General features: G+C 43.9%; 1 protein-coding gene across 2 annotated transcripts in view; it reads left to right on the top strand.

Annotated features, from left to right (window-relative positions):
* The window catches only part of LOC141101798 (multidrug resistance-associated protein 1-like), a 716,249-nt gene that overhangs the window by 658,859 nt on the left and 37,547 nt on the right, over positions 1-19,843 (top strand). For both annotated transcript variants that reach the window (XM_073591133.1, XM_073591135.1), the window contains 2 exons: positions 15,167-15,325; positions 16,564-16,730. In XM_073591133.1, coding sequence (XP_073447234.1) covers positions 15,167-15,325; positions 16,564-16,730 — 326 coding nt within the window. The remainder of the gene's footprint in view (positions 1-15,166; positions 15,326-16,563; positions 16,731-19,843) is intronic.

Raw genomic sequence — 19,843 nt, 5'->3', positions numbered from 1 at the left:
CAGTGGTTCAGTTATCCTGACTGGGCGTCATGTTTTTTTTTTTTCTCATAAAATTTTTATTGAGTAAGATAAAATAACACAAAATAACAGGTGATACAGAATGTTATCATGCACATAAATGGAGCATTTACATTCGATCATAAGTTTAGACATTGAGCATTTCAGAACTATCTCAGTATGGAGTAAAATTATAGTTAACCATGTATGCCCTTACAAGAACAGTGGTAAAGAACATGTTTATCTAAGTCATTGAAGAAAAACTCTTGAAACATTTCTGTGTAGTCTGGGAGTTCCAGTTTGTCCAAGATAATTTGGCTGTAGTAATAAGTGGCTATTTTTTGTTTTTGCTTATAGTGGCCCATGTTTGTCATGTGGATCAACGTTATACCTCACCCAACCCAAGCACCCTACTTGGGAACAAACTGTGCAAGGGGGGTGAGGTGGTGATTGCTAATTATAAGGCGTTTTAGTGTTGGACACATAGACATTATCGAGGAGTCTCGTAAGTATTGTTTTAGGATTATAATTTTTATAGCTACAATGAGGTATGGGTAGAAAGTGGGGAGGGGGAAGATGGTAGTGTTGACGGTTACACTCTAAATTGTGAGGGAGGGAGGTAAGAACTTTTAGTGGTAGAGGTGTGATTAGTTCTCCTTCCTTTCATGTTGAGGGTATGAGAAAAAGAGGTGAATTAGGGGGTAATTACCCGTTATGTGCAGAACTCAAAAAGAGTGGATCTAAACTGGTACGGCCAAGACTCGGGTATATCTCGTGGGTCTTCGGATTTTATCTCAAATCAGCACTTTTATGTAATGGAACCATTAAGTCCCCTTGTGTGTCTGTGGGGCGGGTCGAGGAGAAGTGTTTGGAATTCCAAGGATTCTCGAAAGTGTAGCCAACATGCCCAAGTTTTGCGAAATTTTGTGGGATTGTCGTTGGCCTGATGAATTAGGTCTTCCATTTCTGCTATCTTATCTATGCGCTTTAACCAGTCGGAAATTTTGGGTGGGTTGATCTTTCTCCAAAATAGAGGGACACATTGTTTGGCAGCGTTTATGAGGTGAAGTGCTAAGGACTTCCTGTATGTGGATTGTGGCTGGGTTGTGTGATCTAGTAAAAACTGAGCTGCTGACGGGTCCAGTGTGTATGTGGTTATTCGAGATATCAAGCTGTGTACCTGTTCCCAGAATGGTTTAATAAGCGAGCATTCCCACCAAATATGGAGGAGAGTACCCACTTCAGAGTTACATCTCCAGCATAAAGGTGAAATGTGAGGATTAAAGCTATGGATTCGTTCCGGAGTCCGGTACCATCTTGAGTACAGTTTGAAATTGTTTTCTTGCGCGTAAATGTTTATGGAGCCTTTGTGGGTATGCTCGTATATGTTTTCCCAGTCTTCGGGGGAAAGGTCAATTTGAAGTTCACTTTCCCATTTCTGATTAGTTGGGTTGTCTTTGTGATTGATTTCCCCATATAGCATGGAATATACAGTAGAAATTAAGTGGTTTTGGGGGCATGTCATAGAGCATAGTGATTCGATAGGGTGTAATTCTCTGGACCATTGCGATGTGAGTGAATTGCCCTTTAGGAAATGTCTTATTTGTAGGAAATGGAAAAGGGAAATGTTTCTGTCTGGGTACTGTGCAGATAGAGCCGAAAATGGAATACAAGAACCTTTGTCGAAGAAGTGATGGGCTCTCAGCGGGTATTCAGTGGTATGGTTTGTAGTGTTGTTTCTCGTGACTCCCGGTGGAAAGTCGGGGTTGTTCGTCAGGGGAGTCATTGGGCCTGGTGTAGGAGTTAGTGTGAGGGATTGACACGCAGTTTTGAAGCTATGTAAGGTAGGTCCTATGAGCGGGTGATTTGAATAAACTCTAGGAATGATCTTATTGTTAAGCCATGGGATATTGGATAAAGGGATATTGTCACATGAGTCTTCCAAAGCGATCCAATCTTTCGAGTGTGTGTGTATGTGCCAATCAATTACTCTAGTGAGATGGCATGCTGTATAATATTTATGTATATCAGGTAAGCCTAGTCCACCTTTAAGTTTTGGAAGAGTCATTCTGTCCCAGCTGATTCTAGGAGGTTTGCGGGCCCAAATAAAGTTTCTGCAAAGTTTTTAGTACGTTTTGAAGAATGTTGGTGGTAAATTAATTGGGACCGTTTGTAAAACGTATAATATACGAGGTAGTATATTCATTTTTAAAATGGCTATGCGCCCAAACCAGGAAAATTGGCCCGAAGACCATTTGTTGAGATCGGTTTTTATGACTTGTAATAATGGAGAGTAGTTTTTATCGTATAAATCATTTAACTTGGCTGGAATGTGGATGCCTAGGTATGTAAGAGAGTGAGGTGCCCAGCTAAAAGGGAAGTTAGTTTTGCATAGAGAGACTATCTCTGGTGGTAGGGAAATATTGAGGGCCTTAGATTTAGAGAAATTTATTTTCAGATTAGACAGTTTGTGAAAGAGGGCAAAGTCTTTCAATAAGTTAGGGATCGAAAGTAAAGGGTTAGAGAGGAAGAGGAGAATGTCATCTGCATATGCTGCAAGTTTATATTGTTTGCGCTTGATTTCGATGCCATTAATATCGGGGTTGGTCCTAAGTTTGTGCAGTATGGGTTCTAGGGAAAGGACAAAAAGAATCGGGGATAACGGACACCCTTGCCTGGTGCCATTAGACACGGAGAAGGCGTCCGACAGATGACCATTAACTCTGATTCTGGCTGTGGGAGAAGCGTATAGCGTTAGAATCATTTGGATAAAAAGAGTTGGAAATCCCATAGCCTGTAGAACTGCAGTCATGTAGTCCCAAGCCACCCTGTCGAACGGACTGGGCGTCATATTATGTCCTTCAGGATAGCAGCCGCCGCGCGAGTGGGGGCATGCATCACGGCGATCGGTGGTGCGGTATGTCACTCTGAAACACTGCTACACCGATCTTGGTAAAGAGCCTACGGTGGAGGCTCTTTACCACGTGATCAGCCGTGTCTGATCACGATGTCAACAGGAATAGCCGTTGATCGGCTTTTCCTCACTTGCGTCTGACAGATGCAAGTAAAGGAGAGCTGATCGGTGGCTCTCCTGACAGGAGGGGGTCCCACCCTTGGATGCCCACACTAGACTACCAGGGAAGCCGCCAGGACCACCAGGGAAGGGGGCAACATGTGGATGGCCAGGTATATACCCCATGGCCATCCACATGTGCAAATTATGCCCAGTCTGTGCCAATCAGTGCCCATAAATGGGCACTGACTGGCACCATTATATAACATGTAACATCAGTGATGTCCATCAGTGCCACCCATAAGTACCCATCAGTGCTGCCTACGAGTGCCCATCAGTGCCGCATACCAGTGCCACCTATAAGTGCCACTTATCAGTGCCCGTCAGTGCCACCTCATTGGTGCCCATCAGTGCCGCCTTAGCAGTGCCCATCAGTGCAGCCATATCAGTGCCTGTCATTGAAGAAGAAAACATACTTATTTGCAAAAAATTTTAACAGAAACAAAGAAAAACTTATTTTTTTTCAAAATTTTCGGTCTCTTTTTATTTGTTGTGCAAAAAATAAAAACCGCAGAGGTGCTCAAATTACCACCAAAAGAAAGCTCTATTTGTGGGAACAAAATGATAAAAAATGTGTTTGGGTACGGTGTATGACTGCGCAATTGTCATTCAAATTGCCACAGCGCTGAAAGCTGAAAATTGACTTGGGCAGGAAGGTGTCTAAGCGCCTGGTATTGAAGTGGTTAAGGACCGAGCCTATTTCTTAGACTCTGTGTTTACAAGTTAAAATATTTTTTTTTTTGCTAGAAAATTACTTAGAACCCCCAACATTATATATTTTTTCTAACACCCTAGAGAACAAAATGGCAGTGGTTGCAATACTATCTGTCACACCATATTTGCGCAGCGGTCTTGCAAGCGCACTTTATTTTGGAAAAAAATACACTTTTTTTAACTTCAAAAATAAGATATTAGTAAAGTTAGCCCAATTTTTTTTATATTGTGAAAGATAATGTTATGCCGAATAAATTGATACCCAACATGTCACGCTTCAAAATTGCACCCCTTGTAATAGGAAAAAAAGCATGGCAGGACCTCTTAAATATGAGACCTGGGGTTAAAAAGACCTCAGATCTCATATTTACACTGAAATGCAATAAAAAAAGTCTCCTTTAAGAGCATTGGGCAGAAGTGACGTTTGACGTCGCTTCCGCCCTCCTATGCTATGAAGCCCGGCATCCAGGCAATGAGGGGAGCGGACGCGATTGCCTCTGCCACTACCGATGGCTCCTGTAAGCGAGAGAGACGACCAGAGCACAGCAGCAGGGGGGTGGGCACCTATCCCACCACTGATAAAAGTGAATTTGCCGCAAATCCGCCGCAGAGACCACTTTTATCCTAAAGAGAAACGCACGATGTTCCCGAAAATACCGGGGTCATGGCAGCTAGCTGCTGCCACAACCCCGGTATTTAGCGTCAAAGTACCAATGTACGGCAATTTAGTAGTTAACTGGAGTACTCACTACACAGACGCACTCCACTGATGCACTATTCTATACTGCAGTAAAACTGCACTGACGCACTGCAATATACTGCTTCAAACGTGCAGTAACGCACTGAACTATACTGAGTTAAACGGAAAATAACGCACTGAAATGGAACGGCACTGAAATATACAGTGTTAAACTTGCAGTAACCCACTGAACTGTACTGTGTTAAACGGTAGAGAACACCCTCAAATATACGGTGTTAAACTTGCAATAATGCAATGACATACTGTGTTAAACTACACTCACACTGACTGAGCTATCCCTACATTCACGCCAATGTAAAGATGAATGGTTGCACTACACTCACACTGAACCATCCCTAGGTTCACACAAAACTGATATTCTACACGGACAATAGAATCAGAATAGCACACTGTCTAATAGCACTGAACAGAGCCCTATTCTATCCAGAGCCGATCCCAGGCGGGTGCACGGGGTGCAGTGCACCCGGGTGCCAGAGGTGGGGGCTTTGAAGCACCAGCGTGCTCCTCTCCCTCCTCCTCTCCGTGTCCAGAGGTGGCTCTCTCCGCAGGTCACCGCCGCGGAGCGGCCGCTGTGTTTTTCACTGCTAGAGCCCATCCCCCCTCCTCCTCCTGTCAGAGAAGGAGAGCAGCCGCTGGAGATCGGAGTGGCTGGTCTCTGTGGAGAGAGACCAGCCGATCAGTGACTTCGCTGGGGGGGAGGGCGGTCTGTCCATGCCTGCAGCCTGACACAGGTTCTCCTCCTCTGTCTCTCACTCCCGCCCAAACCTGTCTAGATCTGCTCTTCACCCGGGCGGCACGGCTGCACACTGTCCTCTCCTCTCTAGCTGCCGCCCGGGTGTTAATGGGTCTCTACTAATAGGGAGGGTTGTCCTGGGGGGGGTCTGTACTAATGGGGGGTTGTCCTGGTGGGGGGTCTGTACTAATGGAGGGGGGGTTGTCCTGGGGGGGTCTGTACTAATGGGGGGGTTTGTCCTGGGGGGTTGTCCTGGGGGGGTCTGTACTAATAGAGGGGGGTTTATCCTGGTGCAGGGTCTGTAATAATGGAGGGGGGTTGTCCGGGGGGGGGTCTGTACTAATGGAGGGGATTTGTCCTGGGGGGGTCTGTTCTAATGAAGGGGGGTTGTCCTGGGGGGTCTTTACTAATGGAGGGGGGATTTGTCCTGGAGGGTCTGTACTAATGGAGGGGGGTTTCTCCTAGGGGGGGGTCTTTACTAATGGAGGGGGGATTTGTCCTGGAGGGTCTGTACTAATGGAGGGGGGTTTCTCCTAGGGGGTGGTCTGTACTAATGGAGGGGGGATTTGTCCTCGGGAGGTCTGTACTAATGGAGGGGGTTTGTCCTGGGGGGGTCTGTACTAATGGTGGGGGGGGTTTATCCTGGGGGGGGTCTGTACTAATGGAGGGGGGTTTCTCCTGGGGCGTGGTCTGTACTAATGGAGGGGGGATTTGTCCTGGGGGGGTCTGTACTAATGGAGGGGGTTTGTCCTGGGTGGGTCTGTACTAATGGAAGGGGGTTGTTTGTCCGGGGGGTCTGTACTAATGGAGGGGGGTTTGTCCTGGGGAAGGTCTGTACTAATGGAGGGGGGTTTGTCCTGGTGGGGGGTCTGTGCTAATGGAAGGGGGGTTTGTCCTGGGGGGGTCTGTACTAATAAGGAGGATTTGTGGAGGGGGGGTTCTCCTGGGGGGGTCTGTACTAATGGAGGGGTTTGTCGAGGGGGGTTTGTCCTGGGGGGTCTGTACTAATGGAGGGAGGTTTGTCCTGGGGGGTCTGTACTAATGGAGGGGGGGTTGTCTTGGGGGGGTCTGTACTAATAAGGGGGATTTGTGGAGGGGGGGTTCTCCTGGGGGGGGTCTGTAATAATGGAGGGGGTTTGTCCTGGAGGATCTGTACTAATGGGGGGTTGTCCTGGGGGGGTCTGTACTAATGGAGGGGGGTTTGTCCTGGAGGATCTGTACTAATGAGGGGTTGTCCTGGCGGGGGGTCTGTACTAATGGAGGGGGGGTTGTCCTGGGGGGGTCTGCACTAATGGGGGGGTTTGTCCTGGGGGGTTGTCCTGGGGGGGTCTGTACTAATAGAGGGGGGTTTGTCCTGGTGCAGGGTCTGTACCTAATGGAGGGGGGTTGTCCGGGGGGGGGGGGTCTGTACTAATGGAGGGGATTTGTCCTGGGGGGGTCTGTTCTAATGAAGGGGGGTTGTCCTGGGGGGTCTTTACTAATGGAGGGGGGTTTCTCCTAGGGGGTGGTCTGTACTAATGGAGGGGGGATTTGTCCTCGGGAGGTCTGTACTAATGGAGGGGGTTTGTCCTGGGGGGGTCTGTACTAATGGAGGGGGAGTGTTTGTCCTGGGGGGGTCTGTACTAATGGTGGGGGGGTTTATCCTGGGGGGGTCTGTACTAATGGAGGGGGGTTTCTCCTGGGGCGTGGTCTGTACTAATGGAGGGGGGATTTGTCCTGGGGGGTCTGTACTAATGGAGGGGGTTGTCCTGGGTGGGTCTGTACTATTGGAAGGGGGTTGTTTGTCCGGGGGGTCTGTACTAATGGAGGGGGGTTTGTCCTGGGGAAGGTCTGTACTAATGGAGGGGGGTTTGTCCTGGTGGGGGGTCTGTGCTAATGGAAGGGGGGTTTGTCCTGGGGGGGTCTGTACTAATAAGGGGGATTTGTGGAGGGGGGGTTCTCCTGGGGGGGTCTGTACTAATGGAGGGGGTTTGTCGAGGGGGGTTTGTCCTGGGGGGTCTGTACTAATGGAGGGAGGTTTGTCCTGGGGGGTCTGTACTAATTAAGGGGGGGTTGTCTTGGGGGGGTCTGTACTAATGGAGGAGGGTTGTCCTGGGGGGTCTGTACTAATGGAGGAGGGTTGTCCTGGGGGGTCTGTACTAATGAAGGGGGAGTTTGTCCTGGGGGGGTCTGTACTAATGGAGGGGGGTTTGTCCTGGGGGGGTCTGTACTAATGGGGGGTGGTTTGTCCTGGGGGTGTCTATACTGATGAAGGGGGGGTCTGTACTGAGGGAGGGGTTTATACTTAGTGGGCAGTCTGCACTGACGAAGGGGGGTCTATACTTAGTGGAGGGGGGTCTGTACTGAGGGGCGACTAAAGTTCGCGGAAGGAGGGTGACACCATGTTAAACCGCACCTGGTGACACCAACTCTAGTGATGTCACTGCAGCTGCGGGCTCTTCTTTCACCTCTTCCCCTCCCTCTCCTCCGCACGTGCACTGCTATACTAGTGAGCGGCGCTGGCCAGCACAGCCTCCCACTATGTTTCTTCCCCCTCCTTCATATCAGCCAGGGAAAAAATAGAATAGAAAAAGGAGCATAGAAGAGGATTGTGGAACATGTAGTCCCGAGGACTGGCAGCCCTACTGTAACATGGAAATTGCAGCCCACACAGCATGCTCAGCTGAATGGGAGAGAGAGAGAAACAGGAGCCCTGAAAAGCTTTCAGGGAAGTACACCCAGGACTCCAGAGGGAAAGGGCAGTGCTGAGAGAACACCATCAGAGAGAGAACCCCACTGCCCTGCGCCACCAGAGGGAAAGACACACAGCCTAGCGCCATCCCTGGCGGAGAAAAGAATGGAATCATCGCCAGAATACAGATCTGGGTGCTACCCAGCGGAGTCGCCACGGGCAATTCAGAGTGAGCTGACTCCTGATCAGAGGAACCGTTGCTGTATCGCTGGGTCAGGTGAGAGGGCCGATCGGTCATTATCTACTAACGTCCATAGGAACTACAGTCTCTGACCATCTCCTGTATTATATCTGCAGCCTCTGACCATCTCTTGTATCATGTCTGCAGTCTCTGACCATCTCTTGTATCATGTCTGCAGTCTCTGACATCTCTTGTATCATGTCTGCAGTCTCTGACCATCTCTTGTAGTATGTCTGCAGTCTCTGACCGTCTCTTGTAGTATGTCTGCAGTCTCTGACCATCTCCTGTACTATGTCTGCAGTCTCTGACCATCTCCTGTACTATGTCTGCAGTCTCTGACCGTCTCTTGTATCATGTCTACAGTCTCTGACCATCTCCTGTACTATGTCTACAGTCTCTGACCATCTCCTGTACTATGCCTACAGACTCTGACCATCTCCTGTATCATGTCTACAGACTCTGACCATCTCCTGTATCATGTCTGCAGTCTCTGACCATCTCCTGTACTATGATTGCAGTCTCTGACTGTCTCTTGTAACATGTCTGCAGTCTCTGACCATCTCCTGTATTATATCTTCAGTCTCTGACCATCTCCTGTACTATGTCTGGGGGCTATTTCTAACAGACTCTAACAGAAGCCCTCTCTGTGTGCATCAGAGAGACTCCCCTCCAGGTCTCATTAGCGTACTCTCTTCCTGTATTTTCTTTATTGTTAAGAGACCATGGGAGGATCCCAGGGTAACAAAGACTTCTTAGGGGAGCATCTCTGTGTTTGAGTCGTTGCCAAAGAATCATTTGTAAAGGGGAGGGGTTGGTAAGATGACCGCGCCCATGTGGGGGATGCCAGAAATATTTCTGCACCCAGGCGTCTGTGACCCTAGGATCGGCCCTGATTCTATCTCTCTCCACGCCAATATCACACTGAAAATGGCTGCAATTGAAAGAATACTTTTATAGTGTGGGGCGGGACTAACCGCAAGGAGCCATGATTGGATAGTCATGACAGCGTCCAGTCATGGCTCTGACAGTGCTCTGTGTTTTTTTTCATTGTTTCAGCCAATCGGGGCTTTCAACACACTATGCGGCAACGCAGTGCATTGTGTTCATTCAGTGGGCGGAACAAACGGTCCAACCTCCTGATAATTTGGTTGTTCGGCGAACAGCCAATGTTCCTCTTGAACTCATGCTCTGGCCAAACCGTTCGCCCATTCCTAGATTAAAGTGAGGATACATCTGCCGTTGCTAAAAAATATTGATCCTCCGGTTCCAATCCGTTTAGTATTTGTATCAAATACTTTCTCTCAGGTAAGAACAAGTATTCTGCACCAATGGCTGTAAAAAATGATTAATATATTCTCCTAGCCTCGGATTAACAGATTGAATCCCATTTATGATGGGTCCTCCCGGCGAATGAGCTTTGTTCTTATGTATTTTAGTAATAGTATAGATAATAGGGACCCTACACATATCTGGCACTAAATATCTAGCCTTCCTTTCATTCAAGATTTCCTCTTTGGTACCCCTCTGGATGCATCTTTCCAGCTCTCTTCTTTATTTCTTTGTCGGATTTCCCATCAGCTTAAGATAAGTAGTTGAATCATTTAATTGTTACATCAATTCATTCTTTCAAAACTCTTTTGAGAGAACCACAATATCCCCCCCCCCCCCCTCCATTATCAGCTGGTCTAATCACCACATTTTTTCTTTCTTCCAATTGCTTTATGCCCAACTTATTTTCCTGTGGGTCCTTCATTTTATTAATCTTTAATTTCTCTAATTCGTGCAGCACCATTTGATTGAACACTTCAACATGTTCATTGCTGTGAACAGATGGATTAAAGAGTGATCTATTTTTCAATTGGCTACGCACCATGTCATTACTTTCATAACATTTTTCTCCTACTACTTAATTACAGCTTATTCATCATGTATTTCTGAATGTTTAATGTCCTTGTATACCTTTGTATGTCTATGTGTGTGTTAAACTTGTTCGTTTGGGAGCTAATTTTAACCCCTTATCTAACACTTTCATCTCATTTCTAATACGGCTATAATCACCTCAAGCATCTAATTTCTGATAAGTTCAACACCACTCATATTGAACACCCCTTCTCCTAGTACTTTTTCTGGGGGGGGGGGGGATTGATGTTCTATACCCTTGTTCTCTCTGTGGGGAGGCTATCCTTACCTCTCTCACTGGTGTAATATCACTTGATGAAAGATTACCTTCTGTCCCTTGGTGTCTCTGCACTGAGAATCAAGCCATCGAACACCGCCGATGGCTCGGTTTTCTCAGCTCCCCAAGCAGAGAGCTGCTGCCTGTCAATCGGCAGCTCTCCTGCTCTGCTCCTCCACGCTCACTGGAGCGCTGAGCTGTGGAGCGGCCATCTCAGCAGCCATATCAGTCAAGGCACCTTGTGGATCCAGACTCAGGATAACGCAGTGCCTGGACTGATATTGGTGACGTCAGCAGAGAGCAGTCTTCAGACCACTCTCTGCTGAAAACCAGTCACAGGAGTGCAAAATGAATTGCACTCCTGTGACCCATAGGAGAAGCCCAGCCAAACGGCTGGACGTCTCCTTTAACTTTTGAGTCCTTTTGTTCCAGAATCCTATTCAGCTGATTAGTTAGTGTTGCAAACTGTGGTACATTCTTAGATGGATCTAATTTCTCTTTGCACTCTGCTATTTGTTGGTTGATTCTAGCCATCTTTCTTTGTTTCCTTTTTATAAGGAATTGCAAGATCTCCAGGCCTTTTTCACGAAAAAACTTGTACCATTTTTCTGTGGAATCTTTGCTCTATAAGCATTACACTATCGAGTTAAAGTGGAGGGCCACCCTAAAATAAATACCATTAAAATTCTTTAAAAAAAATAAAAAAAAAAAAAAAAAAAACATTTGAAAAAAAAAATTTAACTTGACTGAAACCCCTGTTGCTAGGCAGTCTTCCTAATCTGCCTCTTCCTATTCCGCGGCACTTCCTCCTCTTCGGCGAGCGGCCCCGTTGCCTTCTGGGAACTGTGTGTGTCCCAGGAAACAACGGGGCCATTCACAAAGCGCTGTGCGTCTCCCGCATGCGCAGTAGGAAACGGGTAGTGAAGCCGCAGGGCTCCACTGCCTGTTTCCCTTAGTAAGGATGGAGGCGCCGGTGGCCGATCCGATGGATGGATCGACCTCCGGGGGGGCGACATCACGGGCTCGCTGGACAGGTAAGTGTCCTTATTAAAAGTCAGTAGCTACAGTGTTTGTAGCTGCTGACTTTAAAAAAAAAAAATCGCAGCCGGAACCCCCCTTCAAATGTGAGTGTAGCTATCCAAAGCTCTTGTTCTACTACCTCATAGCAAACTTGCACAGTGATGATGTCTTAATTTTTCTTTGAGAATCACTGTATCCAGAGAAGTCATGATATAATTATCCACTATATATGAAGATTATCAGTCTCTGATGTGAGCTTCTATCTGGATAATACTCCAGGGATCTTTCTCTCAATCAAGATAGATGTGTGTGTTTTTTCCTTTCTCTTGGCAATCAACAAATTAACCGTTAGGTGAGCAGTACACCCACTTACTGGTGGTGACTAATTGTTCACATATTGGACTTTCACGGCTGCACTTTTATATTTTACACCTATTGTTTTTATGCCATTGGAATGTGTATTAATTTATGTAATATTGGAAGGTTGATTTTAGCGCATTATTACTTTATTAATCTAGCACTATATGGTGATATCAGTACACTTTTGAAATAGCTGCAGCTTTAATCATTTATTTATCTTTTTAATATTTTTGGTTCACATCAGCGCTTAAGTACACAATTTTTTACATTTGTCTAGAAGACCGTCATTGATGGGAACATCCCATCTCAGTCTTCTAGGTACTAAGTTTTCTTTGTATTGTTCATGAGTAGTAAGATCCCACCAAAGACTTACTTTTTTCCATTAAGTGTCCAAATCTTCTAAAAGTATCTAAATTTCCCATGTCCATGTTATCGTTTGGTGTAAAGACTTCATTTAGATTTATAGTGCGGTTTCCAAGGAATTTAAAAAAGAAAATTGAGTACTGTCCATGATACTTTTTTTATTTGCACTGAAATACAATTTTTTAGGACAAGCTTTCGGGGTATGTCCCCTTCTTCAAGGTCCAAGCAGTACTGATTTACAAATGTTTTAGCAGAATTAAAAAAAAATAAATAGAAAATCTCTGAGGGAAAGGAAAATAAGAAAAACAAACACAAATCAATGGTAATAAGCTAGCAGCAGAGCTAGTGAGATAAGACAGAGGGAGAGCTATAGACTGAAGGGGGGGGGGGGGGATGATAGTCATCGATAGTCATCGAGGGGGTCGTAAAACTGTAGTATAATGGGTAAGGAAACCAACATCTAAATTTAGACCATTATGTTTTGTGTCAAAAAGAAGTATAATTTTTCGTTCAAACGTTTTCCCTTCCTGGATAGTTCTGAAATTCCCTTTAAGAACTAAAACATTGAAGTCTTCTATAGTGTGGTCCAGTTGTGAGAAGGTATTGTTCCACAGGTGTGCAGAAACTGTCTTCTTTATGTTCCTTGATGGTATGTCTGTGCAAATTCATCCTTGCTTGCAACTTCTGTCCTGTTTCACCAACATAAAATCCTTTGCTACACCTTTTGCATTGGATGAGGTACACAACATTACTGAAGGTACAGTTGTAAGATCCCATGATATTGAAGGTCCCATTTCTGTGCGTGACACTTTTGGATAGATTGATCTGGTTGCACAGTTTGCAGCGTTTTTTATTGCAGGGTTTGCTTCCATTATTTGTGACTTCATAATTAGAGTGACGTTTCCTGCTGATTAGTTTGTGTCTGAGGTTAGGTGGTTGTCTGAAATACAATAATGGGGGTTGTTGGAATATTTATTTCAGAGTTTCATCCTCTGTTATAATAGGTTGTAAATCTTTGTTTATCTTTTTGATTTTGATAGTGCTGGGTTGTATGTGGTGACTAGAGGTACTTGGTTATTTGTTTTTTTTTCTCTGTGTATTGGAGGAGATTTTCTCTTTGGGTTTTCAAGGCTGTGTTTATGCTGTTGATGGTTTTGTCTTTGTAACCTCTCTTATGGAAGGAGCCTGCCAGTGTTCTGAGATGTTCATCTCTGTCTTCTGGGTCTGAACAAATTCGGTGGTATCTGATGGCCTGGCTGTGTATGATGGCCCGTTTAGTGTATTGGGGGTGAAAACTGGAACTATGGAGATAGCTGCATCGGTCAGTCAGTTTTCTGTATATCGAAGTGTGAAGCTTGTCATCCCTGATGTTAACTGTAGTGTCTAGAAAGTAGACGTGTTTTCGAATAATCCATTTTTAGTTTGATAGATATGTGCAAAGTGTTGATCAATGAGAAGAATTATTTTAGATATTCTTCACCTTCAGTCCATATCATGAAGATATCAATATAATCATAATATCTGTATGGCTTTTGTTGTATGCTGTTCAGGAATTTGTTCTCCAGGTCAGCCATAAATAAGTTTGCATATTGGGGTGCCATTTTACTTCCCATAGCAGTACCCATACACTGGAGATAGATGTCATTGTTGAAAGTGAAATAGTGTAAGAATGAATTTGATGAGCTGTGTAACATCCTCAGCAGTGTATTTGTGATTTGGTGAGGATGATAAGTATCTCTGACATGCCGCCAACCCATCCTTGTAAAGGATGTTACTGTACAGAGATTCTACATCCATAGTGACTAGTGTGTTTGGTGGCAATTGTATATTGTTAAGCTTGTTCAGAAAATCAGTGGTGTCTTGCAGGAAACTCCCAGTGTTCATGACAGTTCATGACTTACTATCCATGACTAACTATCAAGGAAAGGCAAACGTTTGAACTAAGAATGATACTTCTTTTTGACACGAAAAATAATGGCCTAAGTTTAGATATTGGTTTCCTTACCCATTATACTACAGTTTTACGCCCCCCTCTGTGTCTATCATCCCCCCCCACCATTCTATAGCTCTCGTTCTGTCTTATCTCACTAGCTCTGCTGCTAGCTTATTACCATCGATTTGTATGTGTTTGTTTTTCTTTTTTCTTTTCCCTCAGAGATTTTTTTTTTTTTAACATTCTGCTAAAACATCTGTGAATCAGTACTGCTTAGACCTTGAAGCAGGGGACATACCCCGAAAGCTTGTCCTGAAAAATTGTATGTTAGTGCAAATACAAAAATATCACACAGTACTCAATTTTCTCTGTCACAATTGCACTAATATGGCTACAATCACTCAAGGAATTTAGAAATATCCATAGCTTGCGGCCAAAGTGCAAATAGAGTGATATATAAATATTTAAAAATTGTTATACGCTAATCAGTTGCCCTTATTCTCCCAGTGATCTGCCGCAACCATTGATGAGTGAACTCAACCCAATGATAAATATATACACTGTGATTCATAAAAAAGTATACAGTTTCAACACACTATTAAACAAGAACAATGTAAGATATTTTATGTTACCTGTAACAGAATTGTAGGGGAAGGTTTCCAGTTTTATAGAGACAGTCACAGATGTTCTATGTGTGCACCCCGTGTATTCCATTTCCGCCCAAACGCGAGTTAAGATATCTGAATCAAATGCAGTGATACAAAGTTTCAGCTCTGCTAGGTCAACAGGAAGGGGAGTGGCGAATACCTTGTCCTTTACGTATCCCCACAGGAAAAATTCACAAGGTGTTAAGTCAGGACTTCTGGGTGGCCATTGGGTCAGTGGCATGTTGTAGTCCGCGGCTCGTCCAATCCTTTGGGTGAGGAAGATGTTCATCAAGGTAATCTCGCACCTCGCCTGACCAGCGTGGTGGTGCACCATCCAATAAGTTTAGAGTCTAATGTTTTCCTTATAAGTAGCTTTATTGGCACCGTTCTACAGAAAAGCTATAGATACCCCTAGTTTGTCTGTACCCAATATTTAGGTTTTTGAATTTGTGGTATAAATTTTTTTTTTAATCTGTAGGTTGGGATTGTTGGAAGAACAGGAGCTGGAAAGTCATCTCTCACCCTAGGATTGTTCCGTATTAATGAGGCTGCTTCTGGTGAAATCATTATAGATGGGTGCAACATAGCCAAAATTGGTCTGCATGACCTTCGATTCAAGTTAACAATTATTCCTCAGGTATGGTTATCCATAGCATTGCATATTTATCAAAAAGCTATATGAGCGTCTTAGAAAAGAACATTTATTTTGACAGCCTGGTAATCCTGCCTGTTTTAGAATAATTTAAATGGGTCTACTGTTGCAGCTCTATTATTGTAGATTTTTTTTTTTGATAAGCTTTGTTTGGGATCCTGGGTCTGGAATATTTTGCATGGATTTCTCTCTTTTACATATTAGGATTTGTAATTTTATATTCACTTTTACTGTAGACATCCATGAAGGAAGATGAAGCAAAAACAAATTTAGTCAGTTAAATAAGCCCACACCTTAAAAAATAAATAAATAAAAAGCCACAGTTTTAGATAGAAATTTACTATGTAGCATTCTTTTGTTTCAATATAACTAAACACTAAATTGTGGCATTAAGAAGGGGTTTTATGACTGGATGGTCCTCGTTACAATACGGCACCTCATCCCAATGAAATTGGCAACAATGGTAAGAGAGGTAAGGGGATTATCACTGTGCCAAACATTGATTGAAATGCATAGATTAAAAAATTATAATATTTTATTAACAAATAGTTTAAAAGAATGTACAAAAATACATATCAAGGGTGTGAACAAACGGAGAATAGGGAGTATAAAAAGCCAACTGTACAGCAATTTTTACAAAACCCAGCCTATGGCGTGGTGGCGGGTCTTGTAAGCAGGTATTGGAAGTCCTACATGTTTCGCCTGAAATGGCTTCCTCAGGGACAGTTGGTTATACCTGTATTGCTAACTTGAATTCTACAATATTCTTTATTGTAGAATTCAAGATAGCAATACAGGTATAACCAACTGTCCCTGAGGAAGCCATTTCAGGCGAAACATGTAGGACTTCCAATACCTGCTTACAAGACCCGCCACCACGCCATAGGCTGGGTTTTGTAAAAATTGCTATACAGTTGGCTTTTTATACTCCCTATTCTCTGTTTGTTTACACACTTGATATGTATTTTTGTACATTCTTTTAAACTATTTGTTAATAAAATATTATCATTTTTTAATCTATGCATTTCAATCAATGTTTGGCACCGTGATAATCCCCTTACCTCTCTCTTACCATTGTTGCCAAATTGTGGCAATACATTGCAGTGACTTGGAAACTCTTGCTGGTCTTCAGGTGTCATGAAGTTTGCCAGTTGAGTTCTGAAATGCAAAACTTCCTATGTTTCTGGCTAATGCTTTTTTTTTTATTTTATCCCATATGACAGGACCCAGTGTTGTTTTCTGGTTCTCTTCGCATGAACCTCGATCCCTTTGAAAAACACACAGATGAAGAGATCTGGTCTGCTTTGGAGCTTGCTCATCTTAAGAACTTTATTTCAGGTCTTCCTGACAAGCTCAACCATGAGTGTGCAGAGGGTGGAGAAAATCTCAGGTGAGTGGGGGGTGATAGAGGTAATACGCCACCCAGGGGTACTTCAGGTAATGCAGGAAGAGCTTCAGTGACCCCCAAATTCGCAAGAGACCAAATAAGACACAGGGAAACAAGCTGGAGTGTGTTCATAAGATCTCTGACCTTTACTGAATACCACAGTGGCTTATATGCAAAAGAAAGAAGGGAAGAGCTGTGTTTTAATTCATATGTTTCTAAAAGTTTATACAAACTTAGTATTTTCTTATAATGATTAAAACTGCTGAATTTAGTTTAACAAGAACTAGCTGATTTTGCTTACACAACAGGCTGCTCCATGAATCGGCTTTAACCGCAAAGACTTGCAGGGTGTGTTTCTATGCAAACTGTTAGATAAGCTAATTATGTCAAAACACATATTGAAAAGTTAATTTCTACTTAAATAAAATGGAGTCATTTATACATTCTATTACAATCCCCTCTTTTATCACAAACATGATAATCACAAACCCTGAAGCCCCCAACATTCACCTGGACATACAAGACCACTGATAATCTCCCTCAATCTGGGGCTCCACGCAAGATCTCACCCCGTGGGGTCAAAATGATCACAAGAACAGTGAGCAAAATCCCAGAACCACACGGGGGGACCTAGTGAATGACCTACAGAGAGCTGGGACCAACGTAACAAAGGCTACCATCAGTAACACACTACGCCGCCAGGGACTCAGATCCTGCAGTGCCAGACATGTCCCCCTGCTTAAGCCAGTACATGTCCGGGCCCGTCTAAGGTTTGCTAGAGAGCATTTGCATGATCCAGAATAGGATTCGGAGAATGTCATATGGTCAGATGAAACCAAAGTAGAACTGTTTGGTAGAAACACAACTTGTCGTGTTTGGAGGAGAGAGAATGCTGAGTTGCAACCAAAGAACACCATACCAACTGTGAAGCATGGGGGTGGCAACATCATGCTTTGGGGCTGTTTCTCTGCAAAGGGAACAGGACGACTGATCCGTGTACATGAAAGAATGAATGGGGCCATGTATCGTGAGATTTTGAATGCAAACCTCCTCCCATCAGCAAGGGCTTTGAAGATGAAACGTGGCTGGGTCTTTCAACATGACAATGATCCCAAACACACCGCCTGGGCAACAAAGGAGTGGCTTCGTAAGAAGCATTTCAAGGTCCTGGAGTGGCCTAGCCAGTCTCCAGATCTCAACCCCATAGAAAACTTTTGGAGGGAGTTGAAAGTCTGTGTTGCCCAGCGACAGCCCCAAAACATCACTGCTCTAGAGGAGATCTGCATGGAGGAATGGGCCAACATACCAGCAACAGTGTGTGACAACCTTGTGAAGACTTACAGAAAACGTTGGACCTCTGTCATTGCCAACAAAGGATATATAACAAAGTATTGAGATAAACTTTTGATATTGACCACATACTTATTTTCCACCATAATTTGCAAATAAATTCTTTCAAAAATCAGACAATGTGATTGTCTGGATTTGTTTCCACATTTTGTCGCTCATAGTTGAGGTATACCTATAATGACAATTACAGGCCTCTCTCATCTTTTTAAGTGGGAGAACTTGCACAATTGGTGGCTGACTAAATACTTTTTTGCCCCACTGTATCTTTATCCTAAGCATGTAAAAATAGAAAACAATAAACACATAATCTCAGCTGCATAGCAATTGTCCATGAAATACAAAGGGGGGAGGGGCATGACAGCCTTTAGGCCAAATAAAAAATAGTCTCAAAGAAAAGCACAAAAAAGTGTCCTGTATGGCTTCTAAATGTCCATTAAATTCATGAAAGGGAAGGAAAAGGAACTGTCCACATTATAATTCTCATTCTCCTAAACTCTTCCCAAAACTTTTGGCTCGATTCTGTGTTCATCCATATTTTACAGAGATCCTCTACCCCAAAACCCTGCCTCTTAGGATAGAACTCGATATCCACAGACAGACTGGAACTGATGCATTGGGCTAGACTTGGGTCTTCGGGCTGGCATATCTGGATCTCTCTCATGTGGTGCTCACTAGAATTTCATAGGCCTTGGGCATGCGTCATTTGGCTAACCCTCAAGGTGTCATTCCAGGAACATTGTGCAGCTGGAGTCCGCATTTACTCATCTCAGCACCTCCTATGGTATTTGAACAACAAAGATGAACAACGAAGATTTCCATTTAAAAGCTGTAGGACATCTCTTTATCCAGATAGGGTAGAGTATGAATGGAGTGGGCATTTCTTCATGTACATGGGGCTGGGGTTGAATACTGGCTGGCTGGGGCGGATATTCCTCATCCAACATGAATAATCACAGAATCTATCTGATTTATTCAGGCCTTAACCTTTTGGAGGTATTAAAAACAATATTCCTCATTAACTCAAACATAGGTAAAGCATGCAGAAATAAAAAATGTTTCTCAAAACTAAACATTTTTTTCAAATCCAGTATTACAGCAGGATTTCAACAAAACTTAACCACTTCAGCCCCACTTCAGACATGTCACATGTCTTTGGTAAAAAAAATGTCAATAAGCGTATATTTATTGGTTTGCGCAAAAGTTATAGCGTCTACAAAATAGGGTACATTTTCTGGAATTTAGGTGCTAAAATGGCAGGGCAGTACAACCCCCCCCCCCCCCCCCCCCCACAAATGACCCCATTTTGGAAAGTAGACATCCCAAGGAAATTGCTGAGAGGCATGTTGAGCCCATTGAATATTTTTTTTTTTTTTTCCAAAGTGATTGAATAATGACAAAAAAAATAAAAAATTACAAAAAGTTGTCACTAAACGATATATTGCTCACACAGGCCATGGGCATATGTGGAATTGCACCCCAAAATACATTCTGCTGATTCTCCTGAGTACGGGGATACCACATGTGTGGGACTTTTTGAGAGCCTACCCGCGTACGGGTCCCTGAAAACCAATTACCGCCTTCAGGATTTCTAAGGGCGTAAATTTTTTATTTCACTCCTCGCTACCTATCACAGTTTTGAAGGCCATAAAATGCCAAGATGGCACAAACCACCCCCAAATGACCCAATTTTGGAAAGTAGACGCCCCAAGCTATTTGCTGAGAAGCATGTTGAGTCCATGGAATATTTTATATTTTGCCACGAGTTG

This window comes from Aquarana catesbeiana, linkage group LG06, assembly GCF_042186555.1.
Source record: "Aquarana catesbeiana isolate 2022-GZ linkage group LG06, ASM4218655v1, whole genome shotgun sequence".
NCBI classification, from domain to species: Eukaryota; Metazoa; Chordata; class Amphibia; order Anura; family Ranidae; genus Aquarana; species Aquarana catesbeiana.
The sequence above is the reverse complement of the archived record's forward strand: the minus strand, read 5'-3'. Positions and strand labels throughout refer to the sequence as shown.